Raw genomic sequence first — 23,108 nt, forward strand, 5'->3', positions numbered from 1 at the left:
CTGGAAGCAAAGAAGATCAGGAAAGAAGGGAGAGCAAGGATGTTGTGTAATGTACATAGGACTGGAGTTCCTTTGTTGTCTTTTTGTCCTTGTTTCTATGCCCATCTCCTCCCAAAATTCCTGTACAGATCTAAGGTTATGAACCCAGCATCCTATCTTGGCACAGCTCTCCGTCAATGTAACTAGTACAGAGGGTGAAGAGGTAGCAAATCAGTGCTGTAGTGACAGCTTCCACAGAGCATAGACTGGAACTGTTGCTGGTGTTGTACAGAGAGGGACTCATGATTCATTTTCTTTCGGTAAAAAATGATGTAAGAATAATATTTAAAAACAAAACCCAAAAATATTCACTCCAGAGATTGTTAAAATGTTAAATAGTGTAGGAAGTGCTAGTTCTGCATGTGTGACTTTAATGTAGTTGTTCAAGTGTTCAGAAGGGTGAGAATTGAGGTGTAGTGGAGGTTATGAACCCAGCATCCGATCTTGGCACAGCTCTCCGTCAATGTAACTAGTACAGAGGGTGAAGAGGTAGCAAATCAGTGCTGTAGTGACAGCTTCCACAGAGCATAGACTGGAACTGTTGCTGGTGTTGTACAGAGAGGGACTCATGATTCATTTTCTTTCGGTAAAAAATGATGTAAGAATAATATTTAAAAACAAAACCCAAAAATATTCACTCCAGAGATTGTTAAAATGTTAAATAGTGTAGGAAGTGCTAGTTCTGCATGTGTGACTTTAATGTAGTTGTTCAAGTGTTCAGAAGGGTGAGAATTGAGGTGTAGTGGAAACCTGTAATAATGTTGGTTTTCAGGTGTTTGAATCTGTTTTTTTAATCAAAAATTAGCCATCTAAGTCTGGCTAATTTTAGGATTCTGTTTAATATTGGGCACTTCAGTAGGACTGTGATTTCTGGGAAAAAGCTGCCATCAAAGCTGGTTTGTTTTTATTACTGTGAAAAACGAGTGTATATATTTAATTTTGTGTAGAATAAAGAAAAGTAAACAACTCCTGTAAAGATGGTGGCATGATGACTTCTGAGAAAAATGCGTTTGGAGTGGTATGAAAAAATACAGTAATGCTTTAGACTCTGCAGCAACTTTTGTGAGATATGCTGAATCATAGAATGCACGAGTTTTATTTTCCTTCCTGACTTGTGTCGTTGGCTTTGTCTCTGGCTTATTGTTGTGGTTGTTTTTTTTTTCCTTCCTATTGGAAACTTCGTTTTTGGCAGTAATAGTAGACTGGATGTAAAATAGTATTTAAGAGCTTGATGCTGTGTAATGGGGAGTGCTCTTATTCCTTTTATTTCTGCTTGAGCATATGCTTCTGTATCTGATCTGTGCCATCAATGTCAATGGGACTGCTTTGTCATATGCTTTGTAATGTGCTTATTTGTAAAATGCCTTCTTTAATAAAAAGCAGAGATGACACACTGCTCTTACCTGACAACCCAGTTCTGTGTAATTGCTTTCTCAGTATCACAGGACCAGCTATGTTTTATTCTGCCTTGATAAAACTGTCTTTTATATCAATAAAATAATATAGCATGCAAGATATTTGACCATAATGTCTTAGACTTGAATGTGGTTAGTAAAGTGTAAATACCCAGATACATATATATATAAGCAATGTATCTAAAATTGTACAACAGCAGTGTTTCCAACTACCTGCAGTGGTTTAGAGTAGAAAATTCTGTGGTTTGACACTGTTAATTCAAATAGGCTTCTGCAGTTTTGAATTAAAATTATCCTAGTATTTTTGGTGCTGTTCAAATTCTGCATCAAAATAAACTCTCTGCTTCCAGATGTTCGTTCTGTTTTGCTCGTTTCTAACTTTATCCTACTGCATTCCCTTGTTCAATACTGATTTCTTTTTCTGTTTCTTACTCCTGTAGTCTGTATGTATTTTTCACTCCTGCTTCCTGTAAAGTCCTTCCATCTTTATTACTTAAAAAAATAAATATCTGTCTCATCAGGGTACTAATTGGAAAGGAAGATCTAATGCTCCAGTCAGTATGGTGTTAGAGACAGGAAGCTATTTAAAATACTTTTACACAGGGCGGGTAGCAACATTCTTCTCATTCGGATTTCTTAATAAAACATGAAGAGATCCTAAATTTCATAAAGTTTTAGTAAGACAGACTTTTCAGTTTCTCTTTTTTGAAGTAAGATTGATTCCTAAATAATAAAATAAACTTCTTCCTCTCTAGTAGTGTTGTAAGTCCTTTGACAATCAGATTTAAGACCTTTTTCTGCAGAGGCCTAATATTCTGCACAAGAGTAATTAGCTGCAGCTGTTAAACGAAATTTCTTTAATCAGCAAAATTTCTGAAATAATGCCTACTTTTGATTATATGTTAGTGCCTTGAGGCAAATCTAATTGTATTCTCTTTTACGTCGTATAAGCAAAAAGGATCTAAATGAGATGTGTTTGATAGAGCCGTAGTGATTTAAAACTCTACATTCTTTATGCATCTATGGCTTTTTCCTAACAAAGTATTTTCGTACCTGAATGACACTAAGACACTAAAAACTGAATGAGTTTGCTCTAGTTGAAAACTTATGTAAATCTTCCGGTTTGTATTTTTGTATTTGTTCCTTACTAAAGAAAGTTGCACTTGTTGCTGTTGTAGTCTTAAAAAGAGAAAATGTACCATAATTATTCCTGAAATAGTTGATCTGATTTGTCTGAAAATCTGTTTCAGCTGATACTGTAACTACAAAACTAAGAAAATTCATGTAAGCTTGAAATGCTTACACGGTCTCTAGTGACCCTTCTTAGCGCTGACGAATGCCTGGCTGCTGAGATGAATACAACTGTTGCAGTATTTGTAGAAAATGTTCTTCCTTCTTCACTAGTAAAGCTTAAGCTGCCTGTACCGGCTGTGACAGTGCTTTCAGGTCCCAAGAAAGCCATCAGCTTGAGCTCGGCGTCCTCCCCCTTTTTTTGAGTTGACGCTTGGGATTACGCAGCTGCTGTAGAGAGAAACCAGGAACAAATGCCTTTGCTAATGGTCACAGCCCTTGACAGAATCTCAGGATAGAAAACTTCCCCAATTCTGTTGATGTTAACATTCACAACATAGGAAGCAAATAATTCCCTAAGGATGACCCTTTGCCAGCACGTCTTTTTTTCTCATTCAGAGGTTATACATGTTCCACATTTGATTGTGGAAGATATGTGTTGTACTTGTTACTATCATTGTGAAAGAAAACAAGAGATGTCTTATATGCTAATGCACTTTATTAATGAAGTGTTTAGTTGGGTGTATTACCTTATGATGAGGATTCTGGCTATGTTCCAAAGTCTTATAAAAAGTTATCTAGCAATAATAAGGATTTTTTTTTTGGCTTTCAGTTTTGCAGAGGGCTTGCTCTTCATGCATAACTGATGTGCTTTAACTCTCCCCTCCTTTCTGCAATTCTTTGTGCCCATTCAATGTGTTTCTGAAATTCTCTCTAAATATATTCCCCAAGGGTTTTGTTTGTCATCATTCCAAAGGCCCTGCCTAAATTACAAGACAAAGGAAAACAATTGGATGGAGACAGACTGAGGAGTAAGAATCAGCAGTGGCCTTTAATGACCTGCATGGAAATCTGTGAATTTAATGTATCAGACATCTAGAAGTGGCCATGTTTTCTTTTTGCTGTCCCTAAAAAATACATAGAATGAATTATAGATTTTGCAGGGAAAAAAGTACAGAAAGGCAATGTAAAGATGCAAGTAGTTAAGTGGATTGTCTTCATAACAGAATTACTGGATGAACAGAGCAAGAACAAGCTCTAAAGGCTTATAACTATACAGGTTAAGAAAGACTGCATTTAAAATACATGGAAACTAAGCAGAAAAACTTTGGTGTATTCAAGTTCTAGGAAATGGGAAGAATGCCCAGACACTGCGAGTCTGGGGAATGGAGAAGTTTCCACTGCTGAACAAAAGATGTGGGAGGAAGATTAAAAGTTAAGTTACAGTTCGTTTCACTGGAAGGTGATACCCGGTGATCTACAAAGAAATGTCAGAGTGAGGTTTTGGTTTAGATGAGAGAGCAGATCTGGAATAGGATCTGTGAACTACCAGTGTAGAGGTGAGAGTTTTTGAAAGAAGTGATGATGGTGGCTGAAGGCCCATATTCTTGGTCTAAGATTTGGCTGCAAAAGAGATCAGTTAGGGATGTCATTTATTGCACAGAAGTGGAAGGAAGTTGGAATGGAATTTGAGAGGATTAAAGGAGGGTGCCTGTGTTAATTCTCTGCTCTCCTCTCCTTGGCATGGTCCAAAGAAGTTGAATGATGAAAGTGAGAGGACTGGTGTTCAGAGTGGTGGCCAAGCCTTTGTAGAAGACTAAAGAAGGTAGCGAAGCCTAGATGGGTGTACAAATAATAGTAAGGGAAGTCAGGAAATAGGAACATTGAAAAGGTCAAGGAGAAGCATATTGGCAAGAGGAAGAACTTCTGAAACTGATGGAGAGGCATAAGGGGACTTCCATTAGGACTCTGTCTCGTGCTCCTTGTGTTTGAGGAGCAGTACTCATGTCATCATCAAATCTAACGACTTGCTAGAAATAAATTCTACTGTCACCTCTGTCTGAAAGAAACAACTCAAGGGATCTTATGCAATTTGGGTTAATTTTTGGGCAATGAGGGGCAGTAGATATATATCCAGTATCCTAGTGTGTCATGAATGTATTTTCTCCATGTACTAGGCAAATGTGATGGGTTTGTAATATGTGTGGTGTTATAAAATCACGTATGCTGAAAGATTGGAAGGAAAAGCAACTTTTGTAGTTAACATGTGAAATGTTTTCTAGGTACTGGCTCTCAAAAGACTTATTTATTTACTTATTTTTTAAATTAATGCCTACCTGTTTGTTTCACAGTGTCTCTGAAAGTAGCCTCTGGTTGCAAATTAAACTTGACAAAAGGGCAAGAGTTCAGAATTTCCACATGGGGTTTGTTTCTGGATGACAGACTTACACAAATACTTAGGTGCTTTAACAGTTCTTGTCTGTCCATCCCACTGGAAATGATAACAAAATGGTTGTCCTTTTGCTAAGGTGACCTAATACTTTGCTTTTTAGTGTGAGAGAACAGTTGCTGGTGGCCAGTTTTCCTTTCTTGATTCCCTTTTAATTTTGATTTCCATTTTTGATCTTGAATCTTAAGAACAAGTTTGACAGCATTTTTGGGGTTGGTTGGTTGTTTTGGGTTTTTTGTTGTTGTTTTTATTTTTTTTTTTTAATTCAGTTTCTCAGACTTAAGTCATTGTCTTGGCAAGTGAAGCTTAGCTGTAAGTTCACAAGGCTCAATATTGTGTGCATAATTAAAGCACGTTAAATTTCGATTGGAGATCTGGTTGTGAAGTGTTATAATTTGTGGTCTTTTCTGAATGACATTTAGACAGCCTGTGGACACTTTTGAGTGTGTACAGTGTTCCTGCATAAGCAGCTGCAATAGTTAATTATGGTGATTGTTTAAAAAACTTGCACCTGTCTTAGGCCTGCACTTGTCTAGTTTTAGATACTAATTATTAGCTCTATTTATGGCTCTTGCTGGCAAAAATAGTCTAATCACAGATTCTTTTAATAATATTACTTGTTTTAAAGTAGCTGTTGCTGTAGTTTCATGGTAAAATCTCCATCTTAGGATTTTTAGAATAAGCTGTCGGGGTTACAAAGAGGGAGGCAGCAGCTTTTTGTTAAGTAAGGTTTTTGAAATTTTACTCAAAATGGTCTGTATTTGAAGAGTTTGCTTATGTTGCCTGCAAGCTTGGCGGGTGGGGGGAGGGTAGCTGGATAGGGAAACTGTTTGACACATTTTGGCGTAAGTGTTTACGCTGGGATGCTTTCCAATCTTATATTTTTAGATTGATCCTTTCTGAGGTCTCTTTAATTCAGAGTAGTTGAGTGTAGTGATATCTACATGTGTTAAACTTGCTGACTCTTTCTTATGCTTGGATGGGCAGCTTGTTGGGGTTTGGGTGTGACTTGGGGGGGCTGTTGGCTGCTTACACAGTTCAAGTCTTCTCATTCTCTTAACTTTATTCTGTATTTTCACTTGTTGCTTAAGAATTCAGAAGAAACATATGGTATTGGTGTTTAGGGGTGTGATTTTTTTTTTTTCTTCCTTTAGGATCATATACTTGAATATATTTGGTAAAACACGTCTTCAGCTGGAAGTGTAGAATATGACATTTCTTGTAGCTCACGCTGTCCATCATTCCTAATTGCATGGAGAATATTGGTCTGCAGAAGAAGCTTCGTACTATCTCCTGTAAACTTCCTCAAATACCTGTTGACCTTTCTCTTCATCTTACTGTTTTCTTATGTTTGTCTGAAAATGTCACTTCCTGGAAGACTTGGAGCTGATCATACAGTTAGTGCTCGAATTTTTCATCTCTATTGAGTCTCTGTACGTTCTTCAGACACTTAGATATTCTGCTGAGTGACTGAAGGCAAGTAGACTGTCATTCAAACCTCCTTAATGACTCTAATTGGATTATAGAGCTGTAGAAATCAACAGCTTTTGTATGTTTATATAGTGGTTCCTGCAGCGTAAACAGACGTGAGTTCAAAACTTGTTTTCCAATTTATGGCTGTTTCATGCAGTTTGAATCTAGAAATAGATGAAGTTGGTAGAGTGATGAAGCATTTCTTATTGCTGTTGTATACAGCACCTGGGACTGAAAATTTAAACGAAAGGTAAAGGCAAAATCTTCATGGACCTTGATCTTGATGGTGCAAAATCCTGAAGGTGCACAAAGCACATCACCAGTGACTCATTTTAGTGAGTTAGACTCACTATAACTACGCAGTCATCGTTCATCTTTTTCACACTGGGAGATCGTATTTGGGGATGTGCATGTTAACTGTGCATTTCACCAAAACCATTACTATTTATGAATAAAACACACTCATTAGAAAGCATCCTCTTCGAATTAGGTTAATATGAATACACCTTGAACTTTTTTTTTTTTTATTAAGGTCTGAGATACATTGTTACACCATTTTTTCTAAATCAGGTTTTAAGTGACGGTTGATCCTTTGCAAAAAGAACTTAAATATCTATTAACAAAATGTTCGTACATCTAGTCAGAAGGTAAAGGCTTCACTTTCCCCCAGAAACGGAGTTTGGAAAATGAGGGACATACCCCCAAAATACAGTAACCCCACGCTGAAGTATTTTGTTTCTTAAATATTCAGTAACGCTTCCTATTTCTCATTTGTCTGTAAGGCATTTCTTTGGCTCCTGTACAGCGTGCTGTCTCTTGGTGAGAACATGACTGTGGGGAATGATGTCTCGTTCTGGTGACCTCATTCTCTTTAGTTGCATCTTATCACATTATGCAGAGCCCTCTGCTAGCCTTGGGAAAGCTTTCCAGACTACAGATCTATGGTTTCAAATTTTTCAGTTGATAGAAATATGAGTAACTTTTACAGGAATACAAGAAAGTTATTTCTACCAGAAGTGGGTCACAGTAGAAGGAAAAGTTACCCTAAATGGTATTATTTGTTTTTTTCTCTGTTTAGACTAGTGTTTTGTCACTTTCAAAGTTGTTTATTTGCTCTGCAGTCAAAGGAGAGAAGGGACTGTTACTGTTCAACAGTGTTAATGAGCTTGGATTTGATAGTCAAAGTGAAGAGCTCAGTCCTTTTTATTGTTTGGGGAAAATACGTGTGACATGGGTCATATTGGGAAAAGTGACTAAAGAACTTCAGTTTGAATGCCTTTCAGTCAGCTCATCTGTTAAAACATTGCATTATATATAAATATCAAAAGCTTATAATAATGCTGCTATAAGTTTTTTAAAATGCAAACCTAATAGCACTTAAGAAAAATGTAAGGTCTAATAAAACACTCTTTGTGTAACGTGTTTTGCTGAGAGCGTTTCTGTTATATTGCCATGGTTTCCCACTGCTTGCTATGCACGTTGGCCTGTAAACTGGAAAGCTAGTTTCTGGATGACATGAAGTGATGTCAGGCTTTGTCAAATTAAGAACAAAATATGTGCCTAAAAAAAAAAGTATCTCTTTGAGCTTTTGAGTCCAAGCTAGAGAATGGAGCAGAGGTGTATAAATTTTAACTCAAAAATATACTGGATGTTTATGAGATGGCAGCCAGGGCTAGTGCACTGGGGGTTTGAACTGTGAATTTCTGGAGCTAAAAAGCTTGATTTATTGCACTTTGACTGGGAGAATCGGCTCTCCTTAGGCAGAGGGCTGTAACAGTCATAAACCTTGCACAAAATGAACCAGGCTGGGGAGGTTCAGGCTGGATATTAGGAAAAATTTTTTCACCGAAAGGGTTATCAAACATTGGAATGGGCTGCCCAGGGAGGTGGTTGAGGCACCATCCCTGGAGATGTTCAAAAGACGGGTTGATGTAGTGCTGGGAGGTATGGTCTAGTGATGGTGTTGCTTTTTGTTTGTTGTGTGGGTGTCTATTTTTGTCAAAGTTGGGTTGACGGTTGGACAAGATGATCTTTAAGGTCCCTTCCAACCTAGAAGATTGATTCTGTGATATTATTGTATCACAACTCTATGCAAGTTATTCAGATCAGATTCATTCTTTGACCTTTTTTTGTAAAGGTGAAGCAGTGCTGAATAGTAGACGCGACATAATCTTGATCTGGGAGACTAATACAAACACTTCTGTTATACTTGCAAAGCTCAGTAAGATCCATTTGTATCCCCAAATATTCCAACACAGCACCCCTGTGAGTTACTTGAAATTTGTTTGAATTTCTGGAAAAGTTACCACTTTATCATAGTCTTTGCAAATATTTGTAATAACCGTTTCAGTAAAAATATCCCAATTTAAATATGTAGATATATTTGTATTTTTGTCAATGTTTTGGTAATTTGTCAATGTTTTGTTAAGCTGTCAATGTTGTGTTTACTTTTTCTGTAAACTCTGGGTTGTTTTTTAATGGCAGTTGGGCTAGATGATCGCTGAAGGTCACTTCCAACTGAACTATTCTATTCTAATTCTCACATACCAAATATTGGTTGCTCCTTTCCATCAGTATGTTCGCAGTATACTGGAAAAAACACATAACATGGGTTGAGTAGTGCAATTCCTCCTAAAAGCAGTTAGTCTAAGCTTGATATTTCTTTCATGGCTTGCTGCTTGCCTTCTTTCCTTTCAGTTATCCACTGTTCTTTAATGCTCTTAGAGGCAAAAGTATTTTTGCCTCTGGGAGAAAATAGGGGGGAGCATGTTGTTTTTTGTAACTAAGACTTATTTTAAATCCCTGTAACTATTTTGGCTTACATTAGTCATTGAGCAACAACTTTATATTTTAAAGAAGCTTGAAAAGGTTGTGTTATAATGAGTTTGACGTGTCTCTTTCTGATGCCTTGAGATGTTTTAGGACTGGAATGGTCCATTCTTGTCTGGTTTTAGAATAACCTCTTGTTTAAGCGAGGCTTTAAAATGGCACTCTTTGTTTTGTGTGTGAATGTCAAAACTTTTACTGATTGTTGATGATGATCATGAAGATCATGATGGAAGATTGTGCTTACAACCAAGATGATGTTGATTTTGTCGATAGTGAGTTTTAAACCCATGTTTTACTAAAAGCTCTTATGTTCATAAATGGCTTTATAATTAACTCTGCATTTAACTTGTGGGGTTTATGGACCATAGTGATTGGAACAATGAGTTCTGAATTCAAGACAAAACAGGGGTTGGAGTTTGCAGCTCTTGCAACCCACACCTCATTGTTAATAAAAGGAGTGCCTGTGATGATTTTTTTTTTGAGTAGTTACTTCAGATCTTGACAAGTTGTATAAGATATATGATTGTCCAGAAGGTGATGAAGAGCCCTTCTGGTTTGGTTTTTTTTTTTGGTTCTTTTTAAAACAGAATGATTGCTAGATGTGCCTGTGCATGCATCCTGTAGTTGAAGTACAGGGTGTAGGGCTTTTCCTTTCTAAAGTTTTGCGTAGAAAGCGAAGGTGCTGAGATATAATCTAGAAAACCCCTATGATATACTTCTCTACAGTAGTGTTGCTGATGTGTGTGTTGATGGCAAAAATAGTGTAGGATTGTCAAGTAACATAATTCAGTAAACTTGTCTGAATCATTAGAATTGCTTAGAGTGAACGAACTTGGTGTGTGGCTTCTGTTTTGAAGCCGCAGTTTGTTTATAAGCAATGTGTTTTTAGTAATGAGATGCTGACCAACATTTGTGTCTCTAGAGAAGAAGAGGAACGTCTGAGAAATAAGATCCGAGCAGATCATGAAAAGGCTCTGGAAGAGGCTAAGGAGAAATTGAAGAAATCACGTGATGAGATTCAAGCTGAGATACAGACAGAAAAGAACAAAGTAGTGCAAGAGTTGAAAAAGAAAGACAGCAAGCCACTGCCCCCTGTTCCTTTACCAAACCTGATAGGGATAAACAGTGGAGAACCAGCAGACCCGGATATCCGAGAGAAGAGGAACAAAATTAAAGAGGTAAAGATGATGATGATGATGTGGTCCTTACCCATTCTTGTATCTAATAGCAGTTATTATATGGCGTTTAGTTGTTGTTGTGATTTATATTGAAAAGAAAAACAGAACTACAAATCTTCTAAATAAACAGTAAGTCAAAAGTGTATATCACATATCAGTGAACATCAGCGTTATTGCATGGGTTTTTTTTCCTGGTGTTGGAATGTTAATATTTCACTGGATTAGAATTTTAAAAGTATTTTAAGGATTTCTTCAACTTAGGGGTATGTGTTTGTCATTAATACGTGGAACAGCAGCAAGTGCATTTTTAAAATAGAGCCCGACTTTGTCAGGTTCTATTCAAAGACTGAAATGTGTTAATGTCATAGGATTTTTTTAAATGTTTAAAAAAATTATTTAAAAAGATAGGAAAAAAAAATAATGACCTGCTGCTAAAGTTCACAAATTACCAAACTATCACATGCTCTTCAAATAAAGTTTTAAATGGGTGTAAAAAAGGAAATAAAAATAATGACCTGCTGCTAAAATTTACAAATTACCAAAGTTATCACATGCTTTTCAAATAAAGTTTTAAATGGGTGTAAAAAAACCTAGGAGCTCATTTAAGTAGATTGCCTCATTTATCTGTGTTATGTTTGAACTAAGATGTTGGCTTAGGCTTTTGGTTCTGTGGCAGTCTGTGCTGTGGCTGTTTCTGGTCTTATTCTCTCTGCTCCTGGTTTACCATGAGATTCATTGCCCTCTTTTTTTCCCCTGGTGATGCCAGTTTTCTATTACTATTGCCAGATACTTTTCTGAGTCTATACTTCGAACAAGCATGGCAGAAACATTTTAGTGTTTTGTTTTAGTTTTTTTCTTGCGATCTGATTAGTTTTATGCCTAAAAACTGGGTTTACTATTGCCAGATACTTTTCTGAGTCTATACTTCGAACAAGCATGGCAGAAACATTTTAGTGTTTTGTTTTAGTTTTTTTCTTGCGATCTGATTAGTTTTATGCCTAAAAACTGGGTTAGCAAGGAGGAATGGTTCAGGCCAGAGGTAGACAAGCTGTGATTAAAGAACCAGGACCACAACACTTAGTAGTTACAGCAGCTAAATTAAACAAGCATGGCATTTTAGTGTTTTGTTTTGGTTTTTTTCTTGCGATCTGATTAGTTTTATGCCTAAAAACTGGGTTAGCAAGGAGGAATGGTTCAGGCCAGAGGTAGACAAGCTGTGATTAAAGAACCAGGACCACAACACTTAGTAGTTACAGCAGCTAAATCTTCTTTTAAATTGTATTCTGAGTTTAGTTAGCTCATAAAACCAAACAAAAATAAGTCAGTCATACACCTGTCCTCATACTAGGGAGGAGTTGCAGCTGCAGTGTGTGCCATGCTGTGGGTGGCTCACCCAACTTGGTATTTCACTTGTGACTATTAATGATGACTAGATGAAATCCACTCTTAGCAAATGTTGAACAACTGCTTATGATACATGAGTGATACAGCATGGAACGGTATCATTATTTGAATCTCTCAAATAGCAAATCCTTCCCTGGAAGGTGTGCCCGTTCTGTTCGTGACTACTGCAGAAGCACTTCTGACTCAGAAGTTTTGTTTGGAATATTGGACTCCCTTGATTCTGCTTGGTTAGGCTTGTTGCCCAAAGGACAGCACCAAATTGTGGATTTCAAAAGGCTCTACTGCTTTTTAAATTAAAACTGTGTCCTCAAACATTTTTGGTGAGAATATACAGAGAATCTTGTTTTTCAAATGTCTTCTGCATGGTGAAGATGAACTGTGAATGGTATGGTCATCTAGTTGTCAACACTTCTTAATTTTAAATATAGATTACTGTATTTAAATACCTTTGAATTTGCCACTGATGGATTTAATGGCTAGAATAAAAATGAGTTGATCAAGTAATGTGAAAGTACTGAGCACTGCTAACAGCGAGGAACTAGCTGGAAGAAACCAACACAAGTTCCTATAGATCAAGCCTGGAATTGGAAGGAGGGTTGAAAATACTATTTGCATTTCTGAGGTTGTTGTCTCAGAACGTAGAGAGAGGCCATGAGAAGCTGTAGGTTAATAAAGAATGACAATTTTCTTAGTGACATAAATAAGTAGTAAAGTTTGGACAATTCTTGCTGTTCTGAACCTGAAGGTATAACAATTTGTGGGTAAGGAATCTGAGGTAGTTTAATAGCTCAGGTGATCCTTATTTGCAGTTGCTACAAATCTCATGCTGCAAAAGGCTCTCTCATTTTCTTGGTGATCAGCCTACGTGTGAGTCATGCTGAAAGGCTGATTTTTTTATATTTTTTTTTTATTGTGTAACTTGTTGACAGCTCCTGTTGTGATTTCTGAAGTGTAGCGTTTCACAGCCAGACCGAAGATTTTATGGGACTCAATATTAAGTTGGTCAATACTTCAGTTAGGATAATCATACCTTTGGACAGAGCAGTCTTCAACAGTGGGACTGCTGTGCTTGAACAGCCCAGGATCAATACTAGCACGACTGTACTTTCTGTCTTTGTGTGACCTGCCTTCATGGAGTCAGTCTTTTTAGTACTGTTGGCTGCCAAGTGATCTCCAGAATCTTCAAATTCTTTGCTGCAGGACAGCAGAATATCACTTCTACAGCTAGGTGCATAGAATAAGGGAGTGGAAGGTCTGCTAGTGGTGATGCTGTAGAACCTATTGTTGGTACATTGTCATTTTTGCTTGGCCTCTGTCTACTGGAGTTTGGCATCTGCTGTATCGCAATGAATATCATGTGCCTGAGATAAAACATGTATGTATTGACAGTGTCAGATGAATAATATTTTGCCTGAAACCTGTTTTTGACAATGTCATCTGTATCACAGAAGGCTGCAGTGATTCCAGAGATGCCCAGTGCATTTTGAAATATGCTGTGATCATCACTACCTATTCTTTTACTGCTTTTTGCAACCAGTGTAGACTGATAAATATGGTTTTCATAGATGAGGTAGAGACTTAGCAATAAAAGAACAAGTTTCAGGAGACAATATCTCTAACATAGATCTACACCTAGCTTATGTAGCACTTCTGACTTGCAGACGTTATGGTTGCTTGGATTGAGACTGAAAAAATAGCGTAGGGAAGCTCCTAGCTCTTCAGGGGCTGGCTTCAAAATTCCAGGTGGTCCTAAGTAGGCATTTGACTCGTGCCTTGGATTACTCTGAAGTGTCCTGATACATATTTGGGGAACTGAACTTTCACAGAATAGCATTAGACTGCTTAAATGAAATGAATTTGTTTTATTGACTTATACTAAAGAATTTATACAGCCTATTTCACCTAGTATCAAATGGTGAAAAACTATGTAGAATTGGGCTGACTGGGGCTAATGTGTAACATGCCAATGGCTATGTACAAGTGGGGAAAAAACTGGAAAACTTTGATATGGGGATCTCATTTCTGTCATTTTTGAAGAAAATTTATAACTTCTTTCAAAAGAACAACTTGACGAATCCTTTTTTAATAGATCTTTGTATAAAAAGTGGTTTTGCAGTACTTAAATATTTTAAAAATACTTTTTTTTTAAAGTGCGTATAAAAGTAGAAGTATAATGCTCTTGAGAGCTTTGCAAAGTATTTGAAAGCTCTATGTAATAGGAATGTTTGCTGAGCACACAGAGGGCAGCTTAAGGTTGTGGAATAAACAAGGAGCAGAATCTGCATCTCTTGGCTTCATTTTTATGGTTCTTTTGCAACTTCTGATAGTTATATTTAGTGTTGTAGTCTCAATTGTAACTAACTCACAGAACTGTATAATTTGTCTATATTCTTCTAATGAGCTATTAATTCAGTTATTTCAGTAAGGACCATTTATGAGTTTGCTTGATTATTTTAGAGGCACAGTAACAACTTTGAGAAGTAAAAATTTTCCACCTGCTTACTGTACGTGCTTTGTAGCACTTCCCTAGCATATTAGCATGCTCTTCTGGCTTTAAAAAAAATGCTGTGGTTTTTAATTAACTGGTATTTTAAGAATAAACGCCTCTGAAAATTATCCTTGATGCTACACTTTAAGTTTTTATTAATACTTAGTGATTTTTTTTCATACTAAGTAAAAGATGATAAAATGCTCTTATAAGAGATTAGATGTAACTTAAAAACTTTTTGGAAAATTATACAAGATGTCTTTTTATTGTGGTTAATGCAAAGAAATTAAGAACAAAACTCATCTTTTGGAAGTCATTAGCTTCCTTTCCAAGATAAATTAGATATAAATTGCATGAGCACTTGGAACTTTTGGCACTTAATTTCCATTATTACGTCCTTTAAGTGGTGTTCAGAACATTATTTTTTTTTCCTGCAGTTTAAGTGTAATCATTATAGTGCTCTTTTTTTTTTTTTCTAATGAGTTTTGTTTCCTTGGGAAGTTAAATTTTACCCAGTCAAACAAGGAAAATTCTGTTATTCTTTTCCACCCTACACAGGGTTCAGGTTTTTCATTTCAGCCTAAGATTTCACAATATTACCTTACTGCTAGTGTTCATTTTGGATACGTGTTAAAATAATGGTACTAATCCCATGCAGGATATTCTACGTATACCTTGTTCTAAACATTTTAAATGTTTGCTTTGAGTTCTTGGATTGTTTAAGTCCATAGGTGTTTGCTCTGAGAAGTATTGAAATTATGGATGTGTAAGGTTTAGATACAAGTTAGTAGGTGGTGTATTACATGCAATATCAGTTTTGCCTACGTATTGACCACAGAGCTCTGGGGATGACCGTCAAGGACCTGGTGGTCTGGGTAGTGGTCTGCTTGGGGTAGGGTGTGAGGAGGAGGAGGGCACTGGCAATGCACATCAGCAGGTGTTTGTGGAGCTGGTGTTGGCAACAGGGTTTTGGGTTCTACAGCCATGGGACCCTGTTGCAGGGTCTGCCTGAGAGAGATGGGATCCACTACACTAAGGCAGGACAAAGGCATCTTTGCCAGCAGGATGGCTGATCTCCTCAGGAGGGCTTTGAACTGGGAATGATGGGGGAGGGAGAGAGTGACCAACAGCCCTGTGAAGGAGTGATTGACATGGTGGATGAGCAAAAGGCCTGTCATGATGTGGCAGGCATCACAAAATCAGCAAAACGGGGCTGAAGCACAGTCATGTCTAGCAGTTGCAATAAGCAAGTGCCTACGGCTACCATTATGGAGAAATCCCTAAAATTTTCTGGGAAACCAGCATGCCAGGTTACCTCTCCCAGGTGCCTGTGCAATAGTAGATGCAGCGTGGGCCTTAAACATGAGTCAGGGACCTGTGTGCATTTGCTAGGCTGTGATCTTTTTGGGATCACGGAGATGGGATGGGTGGGATGGCTTGCATGACTGGAGTGTTGCAGTGGAGGGATACAGACTCTTTAAGAAGAATGGGCCAGGAAAACAAGGGGTAAAGTTACCTTTTATGTGAGACCAGCTGGAGTGTCTGGAGCTCTGCCTGGGGATGGATGATGAACCAACTGAGAGCTTATGGGTAAGGATTAAACAGCAGATCGGTATGGGTGACATTGTAGTGTCCGTCTGCTATAGGTTGCCTGACCAGGCATAACAAGTGAATGAGACCCTCTACAGGCAGATTGGAGGAGCATCACGTTTGCAGGTCCTGTTCTTCATGGGGTACTTCAACCAACTTGGTATCTGTTGGAGGCACAACACGGCAGGGTATAAGGAATTCAAGAGTTTCCTGCAGTGCAATGGTGACAACTTAATCCTTCAAATGATAGTGCAGCCAACAAGGAGAGGTGCTCTGCTAGAACTTACATTGACAAAGAAGGAGGGGTTTGGTGGTGTGAATTTTGAAGGCAGCCATGGCTGTAGAGGCCATGAGATAGTGGAGTTTAGCAAGCTCACAACTGCTTCAGGAGAGCGGACTTTGGCCTCTTCAAAAATCTGCTTGGTGGAGTCCCTTGGGATAAGGCCCTGGAGGGAAGAGGGGCTCAAGAAAGCCAGTTAATACTGAAGGATTGCGTCCAAGCTCAAGAGCGACCATCAGGAAATCAGGCAAAAAATGCCAGGAGCTCTTCCAAAACTCAAACACAAAAAGGAAGTGTACAGGAGGTGGGAACAGGGACTGTTAACCTGGGGGGAATACAGAGATACAATCTGAGTTTACAGAGACAGAATTGGGAAAGCCAAAGCCCAACTGCAAGGGAATCTGGCAAGGGATGTCAAAGGCAACATGAAGGGCTTCTTTAAGTACACAGGTGACAAAAGAATATGTGGGCCTGCTGCGGAGTAAGACAGTGAACCTGGTCACAGAGGACATGGAAGAAGCTGATCTTCTTTTTTTCCCTCATTCTGGACTGGTAAGACTGGCCTTCAGGACTCCTAGGCCCTGGTAATCACTGAGAAAGTCTGCAGCAAAAAAGATTTACCCTTAGTGGAACAGGTTCAGGTGAAGGAATACTTAAGCAAACTAACACGTAAGTCTATGGGCCATGATAAGATGTACCCAGGAGTCCTGGTGGAGCTGGCTGATGTCATAGCGAGACCTGTTCATAATCTTTGCATGTTCATGGTGATTGGGAGAAGTGCCCAAAGACTGGAGGGTAGCAATTGTCATTCCTGTCTTCAAGAAGGATGCAGGGAAGTACAGGCTGGTCAGCCATACACCAGTCCCTGGGAAGGTGATGGAGCAGCTAATCCTTACACCAGTCCCTGGGAAGGTGATGGAGTAGCTAATACTGGAAACTATTCCCAGGCCCACGAACAATAAGAAGGTGATTGGGAGTAGTATTCACAGGTCCACGAACAATAAGAAGGTGATTGGGAGTAGCTGGCATGGATGGAAAAAGGGGAAGTCATGGTTGACCTGCTTGATAAATTTGTACAATGAAACGACTGGCTTAGTAGATGAGGGGTGAACAGTGGGTACTGTCTACCAAGACTTTTGTCAGTGTCTCCCATAAAATTCTCACAGAGAAGCTGATGAAGTATCAGCTGGATAAGCAGACAGTGAGGTGGGTTGAAAATGGGCTGAATGGCTAGGCCCAGAGGGTTGTGATCAGTTGCTTGATGTCTGTTTGGAGGCACGTAACTAATGATGTACCCCAGGGATTACTACTGGGTCCGATTCTGTTCAACATTCTCATTAATGATCTGGATGATGGAACAGAATATACCCTCGGCAAGTTTGCTGACAGCAAAACTGGGAGGAGTGGCTGATCTGGCCGAGAATTGTGCTTCCACCCAGAGGGATGACAGGCTGGAGAAATGGGCTGACAGGAACTTCATCAGAAGCGGAAGTGCGAAGTCCTACACCTGGGGAGCAACAACCCCATGCGCCAATGGATGCTGGAGGTCAACCATCTGGAAAGCTGCTTGGCAGAAAAGGACTTGGAAGTCCTGTCCTGGTGAACACCAAGTTGAACATGAGTCAGCAGTGTGTCCTTGCAGCTGACAAGACAAATTGCATCCTGGGCTGGGTTAGATGAAGTATTGGTAGCAGGTTGAAGGAGATGATACCTTCCCTCTACTCAGCACTGTTGAGGCCACACCTGGAATGCTGTGTCCATTTCTGGTCTCTCCACTGCGAGAGACGTGGACATATTGGAGAGAGTCCCTCAAAGGTGGTTAGGGGACTGGAGCATCTCTCATCTGAGGAAAGGTTGAGAGAGCTGGGACTGTTTGCCTTGGACAAGGGGGGATCTTGCCAATGCATAATAAACACCTGAAGGGAGGGTGCAAAGAGGAGGCAGCCAAACTCTTGTCAGTAGTGCCTAGTGACAGGACAAGAGACAATGGGCACAACTGGAACATATGAGGCTCCATCTAAACATTGAAAACCCTTGTTTACTCTGGGGGTGACCAAACACTGCAGCCCAGATAGGTTGTGGAGTCTCTCTCCTTGGAGATATTTCTAAGATGACAGGGTCCTGGGCAACCTGCTCCAGATTACCCTGGTTGGTACCAGGGTACATCTGGTTGGACCAGATGACCTCCAGAGGTCCCTTCCAACCTCAGCCATTCTGTGATAGGATGATGTTTGTTGACTAAGCCTTTGAGCTGGAAGAGAGCTTTTCCAGAGTGATATGCACTACAGTGGAGTAAACTTAAGAGTGAAATAGTTTTTATGTTCTAGGCTTCAAAGATAGACTGGAAAATCTGGGTTCTCTGAGGCTTTTGATCTACTACTTGTTCCAACTTCAAGGGAATCTGGCAAGGGATGTCAAAGGCAACATGAAGGGCTTCTTTAAGTACACAGGTGACAAAAGGAAGGTTAAAGAATATGTGGGCCTGCTGCGGAGTAAGACAGTGAACCTGGTCACAGAGGACATGGAAGAAGCTGATCTTCTTTTTTTCTCTCATTCTGGACTGGTAAGACTGGCCTTCAGGATTCCTAGGCCCTGGTAATCACTGAGAAAGTCTGCAGCAAAAAAGATTTACCCTTAGTGGAACAGGTTCAGGTGAAGGAATACTTAAGCAAACTAACACATAAGTCTATGGGCCCTGATAAGATGTACCCAGGAGTCCTGGTGGAGCTGGCTGATGTCACAGCGAGACCTGTTAATAATCTTTGCATGATCATGGTCATTGGGAGAAGTGCCCAAAGACTGGAGGGTAGCAATTGTCATTCCTGTCTTCAAGAAGGATGCAGGGAAGTACAGGCTGGTCAGCCTTACACCAGTCCCTGGGAAGGTGATGGAGTAGCTAATACTGGAAACTATTCCCAGGCCCACGAACAATAAGAAGGTGATTGGGAGTAGCTGGCATGGATGGAAAAAGGGGAAGTCATGGTTGACCTGCTTGATAAATTTGTACAATGAAACGACTGGCTTAGTAGATGAGGGGTGAACAGTGGGTACTGTCTACCAAGACTTTTGTCAGTGTCTCCCATAAAATTCTCACAGAGAAGCTGATGAAGTATCAGCTGGATAAGCAGACAGTGAGGTGGGTTGAAAATGGGCTGAATGGCTAGGCCCAGAGGGTTGTGATCAGTTGCTTGATGTCTGTTTGGAGGCACGTAACTAATGATGTACCCCAGGGATTACTACTGGGTCCGATTCTGTTCAACATTCTCATTAATGATCTGGATGATGGAACAGAATATACCCTCGGCAAGTTTGCTGACAGCAAAACTGGGAGGAGTGGCTGATCTGGCCGAGAATTGTGCTTCCACCCAGAGGGATGACAGGCTGGAGAAATGGGCTGACAGGAACTTCATCAGAAGCGGAAGTGCGAAGTCCTACACCTGGGGAGCAACAACCCCATGCGCCAATGGATGCTGGAGGTCAACCATCTGGAAAGCTGCTTGGCAGAAAAGGACTTGGAAGTCCTGTCCTGGTGAACACCAAGTTGAACATGAGTCAGCAGTGTGTCCTTGCAGCTGACAAGACAAATTGCATCCTGGGCTGGGTTAGATGAAGTATTGGTAGCAGGTTGAAGGAGATGATACCTTCCCTCTACTCAGCACTGTTGAGGCCACACCTGGAATGCTGTGTCCATTTCTGGTCTCTCCACTGCGAGAGACGTGGACATATTGGAGAGAGTCCCTCAAAGGTGGTTAGGGGACTGGAGCATCTCTCATCTGAGGAAAGGTTGAGAGAGCTGGGACTGTTTGCCTTGGACAAGGGGGGATCTTGCCAATGCATAATAAACACCTGAAGGGAGGGTGCAAAGAGGAGGCAGCCAAACTCTTGTCAGTAGTGCCTAGTGACAGGACAAGAGACAATGGGCACAACTGGAACATATGAGGCTCCATCTAAACATTGAAAACCCTTGTTTACTCTGGGGGTGACCAAACACTGCAGCCCAGATAGGTTGTGGAGTCTCTCTCCTTGGAGATATTTCTAAGATGACAGGGTCCTGGGCAACCTGCTCCAGATTACCCTGGTTGGTACCAGGGTACATCTGGTTGGACCAGATGACCTCCAGAGGTCCCTTCCAACCTCAGCCATTCTGTGATAGGATGATGTTTGTTGACTAAGCCTTTGAGCTGGAAGAGAGCTTTTCCAGAGTGATATGCACTACAGTGGAGTAAACTTAAGAGTGAAATAGTTTTTATGTTCTAGGCTTCAAAGATAGACTGGAAAATCTGGGTTCTCTGAGGCTTTTGATCTACTACTTGTTGTGTGTTTGCTGTGATAGAGTCATGTAATTAGACAGTGCTGGTTGTACATATACTTAATTCAGCTCAACGGAGGTTTGGTGTTCACACAAATAAGGTTCAGTCATGAAGTGACTGAAGCTGCTTGCCTACTTCTTGTGCAGTTTAAAAGCTGTTATGTTTAATGAGACAGGATAGCAAAGAGGTGTCTTCCTACTTTCTGATAAGCTGTTTTTGACACAGCAAAATTTTGTTTCTGTTCCTGCTTGTCATGGCTTTCTGGTTAAAATGAAAAAGTGGACAAAGCCATTTAAACAAAAGTTGCTGTGCAATGGGCATCCAGGGAGCATAGAGACCACAGTTAAAGATCACTTGCTCCATCTGACACCTGCAAAACGAGTTGCTGTGAAGTTTAGCTGGTTTGCACAAGTGAGTAACAAGGTCCTAGTTGGGAAGCTGGGGACATCCTGATGAGTTCTTTCGCCAGAAAACTTACTGTGGCTTTCAGCAAAACTTCCAGTGTGTCCTCTTTTAAAATGTGACTTCTATTGTGTTGCCTCTTATAAGGAGAGGTAGGAAGGTAATGTATTTAATATTAGTGGAGGCAATTTTGGCAACACATTTAGAAATGTGTCAAGAGAAGTGATTAAAATGTATTTTCATCATGATCTCTGGATGATTCTCAAGAGGCTGTTAATAATGTTGAAAAGTAAGAGGTTGTTTTATAAGCAGCAAAACTAATGGTTTCCTGTGGATTTTTGACCTAAATCCCCTTACACCACCCTCTGCTCCTCATGCACATGTTGCTGTTGATGCCCTCTTATCTTCCTTTTTGACTGCATGAGTTGCAATGTTCTGTGCCTAGTTTGGAGCTACCTGCATCCTAAATGCTGCCCCTCTGCATGAATAAAGGATTGGATTATAACTGTTTTCCTCTCAGTTGGGATGCTAATTTGTGTCTGTCTACCTTATCTTGCCACAGATATTTTTTTTTCTTTTCTTTTTTTTTTTTTCCCCGACAAAAAGTAGAGGTCTCAAGTATCTGGTTACTCTAACTCTGTAAAATCAGGTTTGAAATCAGAGAATGGATTCAGAGTGTGGCAAATGACAGGTGTACAGACAGCAAGATTGCATAAGCCTTCTCTTAAGAAATCAAGTTAAAAATAGTGAGTAAGTGTCCTTTTACCCGAGTTCTATTTTGCGTGGTTATTGAGAAAAGAGCTGTGCAGAAGAAATACTTAAATATGTAGAGGTCTTTTCATGCTACGTAACTCCTCTTTTCATAGTTGCTATTCATAAAGCTTCTAATGCTAATCTCATTTATTTTTTTTGTAATTGCAGTGTTTTTGATTTAGCCAAATAGTCTGCCTTTGTGTGACTTCTTGTTTTTTCAGCATCTAAGCCTAGTTTAGAACGATTTCATTATTGCTGACACATTACGTTCCATTTGTTTTCTTGTCCAAATTTACTTGGACTTCTAGTTGGTTAGGGCATCAGTTTTTAGTAATAAATGTCTGTTGTGTTAAGAATTTTGCACTGTATTGTGTAGCTCCCTGCTCCTGGCTTTGATCCCAATAAAAATGAAATCTAATTAAGTATTATGACCTATCTTATTCGATATTTAAGATAACACTCTGCAGTGTGTGTGTATAAAAATATAGATATATGCACAGACATTTTATATGTAAGTTTGTGTATATATAAATGTGATTATATATGTACACATACATCATTTATTAAGTAATTTTGTTTCCACGCTCTTTGTAATTCTCCGTTCTGGATTCTCAAATGTAATTCAGCATGTTGAGAACAGTTACGTTGGCTTTAAATTAGTTTCACTGCACTTCTTTAATGCTTATTTCATTTTTACTTAATGAGTGAAATCTGTGGGAAGTAAGGATGGACTCCTTTTGATCAAGCCTGTTGGTAAACTAATTTTCAATGGATATGTTAGAATGAAAATCGTGCAATTAGCCCTTTCACCAGTTCAGGCAAGTTAGGAGTGGCTGTGCACAAAATTGTGTCCCAGCATGTCAGGATGATTGTAGAAAGAACTCATTTTACATTTGTAAATCTTTCATTTATGCTTATGAGAAGCTTTGTAGTTTGGTGTATTAATTTTGCTTGGACAGAAGGATGAAAATAAAGCTCCTAGTGTGGATGGTGCAGTATTCCACCTGCACGTCCTGGATAGGTTGTTTTGGTTGGTCACTTAAAATGTGCTGCTGCTGAGGAATGCAAATTTGTATGTTTGAGAATATTTTAAAAATGAATCAATTTATTCAATTTGTAGCAATTACAGAATTCTCTAGCACTTGTGCGTTATTGGAAGCATGTTAAAAATTCAAGGTCCTCATTATTAAAGAATCTTTTTATCCAGACTGTTGTGAGAACAATTTGTCTTTCAACAATGAACTAGTGCATTTGCAGTATTTAAAATTCATAAATGCAAAATCAGATCAAGAAAATAAGGAAATATTTCACTTCCCTGATACAATCAGCCAAACAAGAAAAGAGAAAAACACCAGGTAAATTACTTACCTTCAGAACTGGATAAATATAAAGGCTCCATGATATGTGATTGACTTTGCTACTATTTT

At 39.3% G+C, this 23,108-nt stretch overlaps 1 protein-coding gene across 1 annotated transcript in view; it reads left to right on the forward strand.

Moving 5' to 3' along the window:
* The window catches only part of MAN1A2 (mannosidase, alpha, class 1A, member 2), a 145,644-nt gene that overhangs the window by 19,442 nt on the left and 103,094 nt on the right, over positions 1 to 23,108 (forward strand). Inside the window, exon 2 of the mRNA XM_014957151.1 lies at positions 10,199 to 10,454. Coding sequence (XP_014812637.1) covers positions 10,199 to 10,454 — 256 coding nt within the window. The remainder of the gene's footprint in view (positions 1 to 10,198; positions 10,455 to 23,108) is intronic.

The sequence above is a fragment of the Calidris pugnax genome, unplaced genomic scaffold (genome assembly GCF_001431845.1).
Source record: "Calidris pugnax isolate Ruff unplaced genomic scaffold, ASM143184v1 scaffold225, whole genome shotgun sequence".
NCBI classification, from domain to species: domain Eukaryota; kingdom Metazoa; phylum Chordata; class Aves; order Charadriiformes; family Scolopacidae; genus Calidris; species Calidris pugnax.